Source organism: Nasonia vitripennis, chromosome 5 (assembly GCF_009193385.2).
Source record: "Nasonia vitripennis strain AsymCx chromosome 5, Nvit_psr_1.1, whole genome shotgun sequence".
Taxonomy (NCBI): Eukaryota; Metazoa; Arthropoda; class Insecta; order Hymenoptera; family Pteromalidae; genus Nasonia; species Nasonia vitripennis.
This window is the reverse complement of record NC_045761.1, coordinates 14,025,894-14,036,507: the sequence shown is the minus strand read 5'-3', so window position 1 is coordinate 14,036,507 and position 10,614 is coordinate 14,025,894. Positions and strand designations below refer to the sequence as shown.

Genomic DNA, 10,614 nt, shown 5'->3' with positions numbered 1-10,614 from the left:
ACTTGGAATTCGACTGTTTTTTGACTTTCATGTTGTAACAGAGTGCGAAATATAGCCTAACGATTCGTCGATTTCTCCATGCCTGTATTGAATTCCAAGTACAGAAGTTCAAAATACCGTACATACGTGCATATCAGAGCGGTTGGATAACAAAAATATCCCCTTGATTTGACCGTTTTGAAAAAATACTCTATGCTTACGTCTTGAGTAAGTTGAGCGTTCGGATTAAAATTAGACCATAGTTTTCGCACAAGCATGTTTTTTTTTCATACGTAAAAGTCATTTTGTTCAAAAAACATGGATATTTTTAGCTTCAAAAGCAATGTGGCGTCATCTAGTGCTGATACAACGAACCTACTCACAGCCTCGATAACATTTCTTCAACAAAGGTAACACATTATACACAACCCGAAATATGTTCAAGGAGGTTCGATACCAAAATGAAAAGGGTTAGAATGTTTTGAAAACAATTAAAATCTGTTAATAAACATGCGATACACTTGTTGGTAAAATATTAGATCGATTGTTAGTATAGTTTTTGCAATAATTGACTTGAAAGTTAGGCTCTTATACACAGGCTGTTATGGGATAACCTTAAAAATGATCAAAACACTTAGAGTGCGATTACTCAAAAATGGTAAGAGGAAAATAAAAAAAATTGCCCGCAAGCCGTGAGCTATCGAACCTCCTTAAGAAGAATGCTTTTGAATCTCGTCGAATGATTGTTTATCCTTCTAGCAAACTTACTACCTAAACTCGATAAGTAATGTATTCAAATGTCAACGGATTTTTGCCAACTCAATTTTCGTATGTAACAATCGTTCCAACTACAATTTTTATTTTGCAGTGCATCTGTTTCGCTTGTATGTATATAAATACGTATTTTAATATCGAATCCGAGAAAGCAACGTTGCAAAGTGTATCACGTGACTCTAGATACCTATAGTAAATTCGTAAGCAACCGACTCGACATTTTCACCGACTTTGTCGAAGCCAACTATATACTATATATCTTAGGTGTAGATACAAATATACAATTCACTCAGTTTTGACGCATACCATAAGCCCGGGGCCATTTTCACCGAAATCCAGGTATAGTCGTGCACTGTGCAAAGCTGCAGACATTCGAAAATCCGTTAATGAATTTTCGAGGACGACGGTGGCTCAGGCTTTGAACTTGAAATCGTATACCTATATAGGTACGGACTGGCCGTAAATTCCCTTCCTCGAGTGCCGACCCGCTCAGCAGAAGAAAACTCGAATTTGATTGGTCGTGTGAAGCGTCTCTTCGAGCTCTCGGCCAATCCCATGTCTTGACAAAATTGGCGCGCTCGACTGTGTGGACGCAGGAGGGGCGGTGACTTCTTGGAGGGGATTATTCCCGCGCGCGCTGCTGCGCTTCAGCGTCAGTCGTCACTGCATGCGGTGCGCACTGCGCAGGCCAGTACGCTTGCTTTGTTCACTTCGTCGACAACGCACACAATGTACAGACGTCTCGCCAGGCCTGGAGACACTTTCCCAGTGTTGATGCAGCTCGAACCTTCTTGAATCCTGGCTTGTCTTTGTCAACGAGACGACCCGGCTCCTGACTGCGAGGAGGCAGCCACTTATTTTACTTCAGATGACGGAAGCCAAAAAGTTCTTACAGCTCGGACTGGGCTGCATGCGTACGGCCGAGAGCGCATGCGACCGGACCACGCGGCTGCAGAGATTTCCCACGCTTCTTTGTTTGTGTGAGGCCGAGAAATTTCTTTCGAAAAGTCAACGGTAGCAGTGAGCCATGCCGAGGAATTTCTAGTCAACAAAGGTACGTCTAATTTTTTCAAAGTTCCTAATGTCTGGTGTTTTCAGAAATTTCTTCGACAAAACTTCGTGTACATAACCTACTCGTCTTTGGTTATCTACTTAACTTCACTTGGTTTATTTGTCCAACTTTAGCTAATTAAGAGCATCGAACACAAAGATAAACTTCATTTTCTGTTGACTAATTGCATTATAAATAAGTGATACTAGTTTTCTCATATAAAAGAAATAAAAACTGTACATTTTTAAATGGGTCGAGACGAGTTCAAAAAATTAAAATAGTAGTTGCATTTTCATAAGTTCATGACTCGCAGTTTGATTTTAGAGACAGTCTCTTGATTTTATGACAGTTGTTTAACACTGAATAAGGCACTTTTCCTTCACTCATGTTTTATCGATGAAATAAGTTACTACTTTCTCTTTGCATTTTTAGTAAAAAATTAAATCTAATTTTACATGTCATCTGTTCCGTATATGTATTTATCGTTAACATTCTCAAAGTAATAGTTTTATTCAGTTCAATTATAAGAATATTGCAACGCTTTAAAGGGAAATATATGTAACTATTATCAATTTATTATGATATGCGTACAATATACCTTCTGACCTCCTTGTCGCATCAGATTTTGTCCATAATTATGAACAAGATTACATTAATGAACAAATCAAACTTTAAGAACCGATTGTAGAGTTTTAGTTTATACATATACTATGCATCGGTCCAATGTTTATAGAAAATCTGCAGTTAATTTACTTCTACAATTTGTAAAAGCAAGTGCTACTAAATACAACAAATTTTGTGATTCTTATTAAACTACGGATTTCAAAATATCAATATCTTGATTATGACTGTTCATTTAAAATGATATAGGTATATTTCTGCTTTTGAAAATTCTTAAAGTACTATTTATATATAATTTTTTAGAATTGTCGGATGGAAACTGAATTCTTTAACTAATTAAATGTACCTTTTTGTTATAGATTATGAAAGCGTATAATGGAACTTTGAAACTGGATATTTCATGCAGCTTATATTGAACTACGGCAACTTCACAACTACCATCGATCGTCATCCAGAAGAACTTATTAAAATAGATTAAAAGTGGTGCAGCTGATTTAATATTGAAATTGAACTAAGCATCATTTAAAACGTTTTCAAATGGGCTAAATAATTGATTGTGAGTTTTGGTATGCTATTCCTTTCGACTTTTGATTTGGACAAGCATTGCGATTAGTGCTAATTTTTTGTAATCGAAACAAGCACACAAATATTTATTAGAACTCTTTTAACCTAACAACTGACTTAACTTAAGGAGCTGTTTTTAAATTAAGATATAACTCAGATTTCAAATGAATCTCTATTTAATCAATATTCATAAAATCCTAGCTCACAAAAGGTTCCAAAAGAACCTCTACTTAATTATTACTTGTACAACCATTTAAAAGTTAAACCCTAGCTCACATTAGGTTCCAAAAGAACCTCTATGTAATTGATATTTTTATAATTGTTAAAAAGTTAAACCCTAGCTCACAATAGGTTTCAAAAGAACCTCTACTTAATTATTAATTTATCGTCTTTTTAAAGTTAAAATCTAGCTCATAATAGGTTCCAAAAGAACCTCTACGAAATTAATATTTTTAAAATTGTTAAAAAGTTAAACCCTAGCTCACAATAGGTTCCAAAAGAACCTCTACTTAATTATTACTTGTACAACCGTTTCAAAGTTAAACTCTAGCTCACAATAGGTTCCAAAAGAACCTCTACTCAATTATTAATTTATCGTCTTTTTAAAGTTAAAATCTAGCTCATAATAGGTTCCAAAAGAACCTCTACGAAATTGATATTTTTGTAATTGTTAAAGAGTTAAACCCTAGCTCACAATAGGTTCCAAACGAACCTCTACTTAATTATTAATTTATCGTCTTTTTAAAGTTAAAATCTAGCTCATAATAGGTTCCAAAAGAATCTCTATGAAATTGATATTTTTAAAACTGTTAAAAAGTTAAACCCTAACTCGTAATAGGTTTCAAAAGAACCTCTACGTAATTTATGTTTTTGTGATCGTTAAAAAGTTAAACCCTAGCTCACAATAGATTCCATAAGAATCTCTGCTAACTACTTCTAAATGTTTTTAATTAAAATCTAGATCAAACTTGATTCTATGTAAATCGCTATTACATTATTCAATATATTTTTGCACAAGATTTTAATATAATGAATTATTACATCTGATTCTATGAGAATCTTTAAAAAATATGGTTTTGAATGTATTCAACTGTAAAACCTAGCTCACAAAATTTTCTTTATCTGCGCTTTATTAAAGGGTTAAAAATCGGAAATGTGGAATTAATATTTTAATTGTTAAACTGATGATGCCAAAAAGCATATGTAATTGTCAGTCTTCGTATTTATTTTTGATGATGGAATTTCTTTGTTCAAAAGATCACGTTTTTGTATTAATTTAATATATTTGTAATTTTTTGCAACAAACAATTAAATAAAATTACGTTATTTACAAATCAATATCCTTTCCTCTGTATTTTATTCATCTGCTAATATTGTAAATCAATGATTAATAGTTATCTGAATGAATTTATAGCAATATGAATATTTTAATCATTACATTTATGTCGTTTGTAAATTATTTGATCAAAATGTAATTAATTTTAGCCTGTTTATTATCAACTTCAAAACTATAGCACCGTGCACACCCAAATAGTAAATATTTTTCGCTTTTTTATAAACTCTTGACGATTATTTATTTAAATTATTATTTTCAATTTCTTTAAAATTATAAATAACTATAATAAAGCTAGTAATAAATGTGTCAGTATTTGATAAGTATTAATGATATTTCTTACAGCAGTTAATTCGCTGTAAGGGGGCGCTTATTGTCAATACAAGTGTAAATCAGCTTATGATGAACTGCATATCAGTGTTATAACATTTTCCGAACACGAAATTTGAAAAGATTGACAAAAGTCTATAAACCAGTTTTTACATAGATAGTGATTAAAGAGCTTAGATATCATGTTTATTTAAGCTATTATACTTTTTATAAAGAATGTAAATCATTAAAAATAAACTAACCTAATATTTAGGTTAAGTTTTGCAAATAATTTTATATTTGTGTACAAAAATGAATTGTCAAGTAAGATTGCTTATTTATAAGAAAGCGTTTATTTATGATGACCTCCTTGTCGAATCAGGTTTTGTTTATGATTATAAACGAGATTACATGAAAGAACAAATCAAACTTCAAGAATCAACTATAGATGATAATCTTGTACAACAAAAAATCAATTTTCAACCTATTTCTTTACGTAAAAGAGGACTGAATGCTTACTTAGTTTCAGTTTATACATATACCATGCATTGGTCCAACGTTTATAGAAAATCTGCAGTTGATTTACTTCTACGATTTGTAAAAGCAAATGCTACTGTATTAAACACAACAAATTTTGTGATTCTTATTAAACTACGGACTCCAAAATATCAATATCTTGATTATGGCTGGTCAGCAAAAATGATATATATTTGTGCTTCTGATTCAACAATAGAAATTTGTAAAATTTATATTTTTAAATAGGAATGAAAGAATAACACAAATGGTTATGGAGAGACACGAGATAGATCATGCTATGTCATGGTTATCAACGCTCGGAGGAGCTTTCTCAGCACTAGGAGATCAATTTAATCACTGCGTGAGTTTTTTGCATACCTTCGACAAGTAAAATGTTTAATTTACATTTGTAAACATACAAAAAATGTATGTTTTACAGGCTCAAGTAGCAGGGAAAATATCAGTACAGCAGTTTAGGCTGTCAGTACGACTAGGTGATCCGCAATTGGTGGCTCGATGCAAGCTTTATGCAGCTCTAAGTTTATTGCAACAAGGATATTTGAAAGTAACGAAACATATGGTGAGAGACATCTATAAATTTGCTATTACTGATAAGGATACAAGGTTACAAAAGATGTGTCAAGGTGTCTGGGCAAAATTGACGTATTGTTATAGTCAAAGAAGAGTATCAAAGAGGCAGTCATCAAGATACATATCAACAAAATGAAAAGCAAATCACAATGAAAGTAGGATGGGATTTTGTAAATAAATTATATTTTTTCAAAGTATAGTCTTTTTATTTAATTTTTTGTATTTGTTAGGAGCTTATAAGTATAGTACTTTTACAAATTGTAGCGAAATAAACACATTCTAAAATCATTCATTATCATTAAATTTTGACAGCATGATTATTTAATTCAATTTATAAAAGTTAAAAATGCACCATAAATGTGACTGATGATTCTAATTTATCAGTTTGAAATCGCAAATAATACACCATGTGACTAATTATACTCAAATTTACATAAGTATTCAGACGAATGACAATTTTCATACTAATCAGATTATTAAACGTTAATCATGTCGTAATTCTCTGATTTTTTAAGTACCAATTTTGAGTATAAAAACTACAAAAAATTCAACTTATGTACGGATTAGCTTATTTCTTTTCGTATTATTTCTTTTTTTTTCAGTTATAAAAGATTTTCGATACATTTAGATACATTAGTTCATTAAATTATCACTGAGCGAGTGTGCCCATTGGATCCCAAGCAGGCAAAACGATTGGATCTTGTTTGAAAACATCGAGTACGTCAGCTGGCACGAGCTTCTTGTCAATTACCGCTTCAAAGACGAACTCGTTGAACCATTCGGATGTTAGAACGAGATATCCCTTGTCTCCACGGTCTTCTCCCCATGAGTTCTCCACACGGAATTTCGATATCTTGCCGTCCTTCTGTAAAAGAAAAAATGGAGCGAGTTATATCTTGGTGAAATCCAGATGGTAGCGGGGATATCCAGAGAGTTTGGTAAAACAGAAGTTTCTTACATCATAAGAAACAGCAGTGAAGACCATGGCGTGCGTCATGGAGGACTCGCCGTAAAGCAGTCTATCGGCCTTGGAGAGCCCAAGCTGGATATCGGTGCCAAACATGAGCTGGTAGTCGTGGACCTCGATGTCCTCAATGCCAGCTTTGCCGCTGAATCTCTTGGAGACCTCGCAGCCGAACCAGACGGGCTCGTTGTTCTTGATGCTTTCGGCGCAGAGCTTCATCAGGAGCTCTGGCGGTTGGTTGTTGTAGATGGTCGGCCTGCCGCCCACCACGTTGCCAAGACAGTCAACCGTGTAGATCTTACCGAAGGGATTGGTGGTACGAGGGTCCGTGACCAGGCAGACCTTGTCGTTGACGTCGAAGTACGGCTTGACGTACTTCTCGTAGAACTCAGGTCCGGTGATCGGTCCCACGCTCTGGTAGTTCTTCGACTTGTCGTAATATTCCCAGGTGAAAGTTTCCGGCGGTACGCCCAGGCAGATGCCCACTATCCGGTAGACCACAGTCATCTGCTCGAGGATACGCTCGTTGATCTGCGCGTGCACGGGAATGAGAGAAATTTAGTTATTTCAGAGATCGAGAAGCAAAATAGGGCAAAAAATCTACGAGACCTGCTCATCGGTGGCCTTGTTGTCGACGAGGGTGCGCAGAGTCTGCGCGTACTCGCGCAGCTTGCTCTTGAGCAGGGCGTTCAGTCTGCTCGAGTTCTCGCAGCAGAAGGACTCGGGGTAGCAGATCTTGGGCATGAGGCCGTAGCGGTTGATCAAGTTCAGCACCATGTCCCACTGGCCTCCGTCGGGAATCGGGTCCTGCAGCAGGAAGTTCACCGTTCGGCTGTCCAGAGCATCGCCGCGCTTGGCCGTCTTCACGATGTTGTGGAGGAAGTAGTTGCTTCGCTCGATCTGCGGACGAATCGTTTTTCGTATTACATTACATATTACTGCGCCGTTTTACTGTGCGCTTTACGAGTTTTGAGTATTTTACCTTATCCCAGAAGAAGAGGTAGTTCTGGCTGAACTCAAACTCCTCGAGATTGTGCTGCTTGATGAAGGGGACGCGGATGACGTTGAGGGTGGCGAAGAGCCAGCAGCGGCCGCTGTTCTTCTGGTTGGTGACCGGCTTTCCCTCGGTCTCGATTTTGTGCTGGTACACGTGGTTCGTCGCCTGGATGGTCTTGCGCGAGATGCAAGCCTCGAGCGGGTCCAGCCGCGAGCAGACGTTCTGGGCCTGCAAGTTGCGCGGCTCCGCGTAGAACTTGCTCCTCAACTGGCTCACGATGTCCTTCGTCAAAACGCCCGCTGCTTCTTGGGCAAAGACAGATTATTTAGAACCTCTGTGTTATTTGTCGCATAGGGAGCATTCGATTTCCGGTCGGAACCGGACGCTCGTCGCGGCATTCGAAAGAGAGCCTCGCTCGCATTCCGCTTAGCCGAGCACGCGAATCTTTCGTCAGCTGCGTACAATAAAAGAGATACTAGAACTCGAGGAGCTCGGTATCGCTTTCTCGAGGGGAAACCCCCGGGCACGGCGCATAACCGATCGCGCCGCGACCGCTTACTTATAACCGCGGAGAAAAACAGCGCGCGCGCCGGACGACCTGGGTATGTGTATGCACTACGGCCGGTTGCGGGCTGCGGCTTGTCGTAAAGCATTTCTTTTGTGCCGGCCGCGCGGGTTCATTGTTCTGGGCTCGGCCGAGTGACACGTAAATCAAGCTTCGCTCGCGCGCGCCGGGAGAAAGAGCTCTCTCGAGCGAAAGCGGAGAAAAACATAAACTGCGAGTGCATGCATGTTCGGTGCGCCGCCGCGGCCGAGACGCGGACTGCGCTCTCTGCAGCAGCTCGCGAGGAGGAGAGAGAGAGAGAGAGAGAGAGAGACCGTTTGTGCCACTGAACGGACGCTTTCAGAAAGGATGTATTAAAATTGACGCACAAAGCGTTCAAAGTTATCTCGCTGAATCATGCCTTTATCGTCGCGGCTATCCGTTCGCGCTAATTGCACTGCTTTTTGCAAGCCTGCGACTTGGTACTGCGCGCAGTACGAAAAAATGAAGCCGTTGCAGGGAGGAGAGAGAGAGCGTGCGCGAGCGATAACGGCGAATATACCAGCGGGGAAACCCCGGCGTTTTATTTTTAGCTTATTGTTCGGAGTGTATTATTTTCGTGACTGCGGCTTTTTTTCAAGGTTCGGGCGATAAACTCGTCGTGGAAACCGGCGTACAGAGCCTCGTTTTACAGAAAAAAACGGAAATCACGCGAAGCTTAATCGACGGCCTGCTCCGTCGCCGCCCGCGACTGTTGACTTTGAAATTCTGTCGCCAACGGGCTCGTATATTGATCCGGAATCGATTAGATAAAGCCGCGGAACAAAACTCTCCTTTGCCAACGCGAACTCCATTTTCCCATAAACGCATAAGTACCTATATACTAAAGCGACTTAACAACTTTCCCCATGCCGAATTCGCGGAGCTGCGCTCTCGGGCGACGACGCAGCCTACTTATACATTCCAATGAGCAAAAACATTTTTATTAAAATTCTCAAAGACTTTTTGCTGAAAATTGTATTTTATTCAATAACGTGTGAAAATAATTGCTGTTATCTTACTTTGTAGTTTTCGCGATATGCAAAAATTATGCTTAATTATACACCTATTATAAATTATCATAATAGCTACCAGGAAAATTGCGATTCAAATATAATTTATATAAAATCTCAATAATTTTCGAGGTTAGGTAACGTTTGAACAAATTAGCCTTATTATATTTATGCCTATCGAGTTCTAATTGATAAAGAATATTGTTCAATTACTGCTGTCAATTTACAAATTCATCAACTCATCGAGTTCTAAAAAGGGTCTTTAAAAAGATATAATATTGCTTAAACATTCCTTCCATACAAAAGGCAAACATATTTTTTGCGCAATTTTACTAGGATTTCATGAAAAGATATCTAATGTGCAATTTTAGCCCTGTCGAATTCAGCCCCACTGCCCCCTATAGTGATCCCGGCTTTGTCGATTTTTTTTGTTCAGTGCATACGACGCAAAGGAACGCCTACGACGAAGCGGTGGACAAACACAGCATGTAGTGTTATATTCATGCAATATTCGCAAAGTGCCGAAGCTCGCGAGAAAGTGGCCGACGCGTGCACACACAGCGAGCTAGGTATATCACAACACGAACGCACGTACAAGCCAGGAAACGTTCCTCGGGGACGAGACTCGATGGCCGGCGACTCCGAATTCCGAACGCCGACGCCTCGGCGGATTTAAAATCCGACGCGATATACAACGCGACGAAGAGGAAATTTACCGCTGGTGTGCTTATGCAGTATGTTTGTGCCGCGGATTCGCACGGACATGCACACCATGGCGACATGTCTTCGGCGATTTCCTCCCGCAGCGAGCTCCCGCAAGATATTTGAAGAAAAACACGGGGAAGCGGCAAAGAATCGGACTGTTTACTTACTGGCAGCCATAATTGCGTCCGTAGGATGAGAGAAGCGAAGAAGACGAGAGCGTCGTGTCAGCGGAGAGGGTTTTGCAGAATAACGCACAGCTCCAGCCGGGACGCACTAATATACGCGAGTCGACTGCTGCTGCTGTCGGCAACGGGAAGAAAGAGAAAGTCACTGGGAACAACAAAGATGCCGGCGCCGGAATATCCCGTTGTTATGACCCCGGTCGCTGCTGCCCTCTGCTGGCGCCCGCCTACAGGAAGCCGATTCGAAATTCGAATCCTACTCCTGGATTTAGAATTCGAAAGTGGAGGTCGTCTTCTTGATCCTTATTAGGTCCGTTTGTTTGATAAAGCGCTAAGCGCAAGGAGTCGAAGAATGGCAAATGAACTGTATTTTTTTTCTTAGGATATCCCTCGAACTTTGTTTACATGTTCAATTAACTGTCCTCTACAACG

The 10,614-nt window shown here is 39.0% G+C and overlaps 2 protein-coding genes and 1 long non-coding RNA gene across 4 annotated transcripts; 2 read left to right on the top strand and 1 right to left on the bottom strand.

Moving 5' to 3' along the window:
* The first annotated feature begins 540 nt into the window (after nucleotides 1-540).
* LOC107981586 lies at nucleotides 541-4,327 on the top strand. Its single transcript, XR_004227964.2, has 2 exons — nucleotides 541-1,807; nucleotides 2,785-4,327. It is a non-coding gene; the product is annotated as an uncharacterized LOC107981586 (long non-coding RNA).
* A 355-nt stretch (nucleotides 4,328-4,682) lies between these two features.
* LOC100117440 lies at nucleotides 4,683-5,935 on the top strand. The gene is made up of 3 exons (XM_001601629.6): nucleotides 4,683-5,320; nucleotides 5,394-5,508; nucleotides 5,587-5,935. Exons 1-3 carry the CDS (start codon nucleotides 4,944-4,946, stop codon nucleotides 5,872-5,874), a joined length of 780 nt encoding a protein of 259 aa, XP_001601679.2. The 5' UTR covers nucleotides 4,683-4,943; the 3' UTR covers nucleotides 5,875-5,935.
* LOC100117484 (bleomycin hydrolase) lies at nucleotides 5,923-10,391 on the bottom strand. 2 transcript variants are annotated; one of them, XM_001599557.6, is made up of 5 exons: nucleotides 10,168-10,391; nucleotides 7,685-8,001; nucleotides 7,312-7,602; nucleotides 6,697-7,233; nucleotides 5,923-6,603 (listed from the first exon to the last, which is right to left on the bottom strand). In XM_001599557.6, the coding sequence occupies exons 1-5, from the start codon at nucleotides 10,175-10,177 to the stop codon at nucleotides 6,388-6,390; spliced, it is 1,371 nt and encodes a 456-aa protein (XP_001599607.2). In that variant the 5' UTR covers nucleotides 10,178-10,391; the 3' UTR covers nucleotides 5,923-6,387. The 2 variants fall into 2 exon arrangements, with proteins under 2 accessions (XP_001599607.2, XP_008205982.1); XM_008207760.4 differs by having other exon boundaries at nucleotides 7,685-8,004; nucleotides 10,168-10,336.
* Between the last annotated feature and the right edge of the window lie 223 nt (nucleotides 10,392-10,614).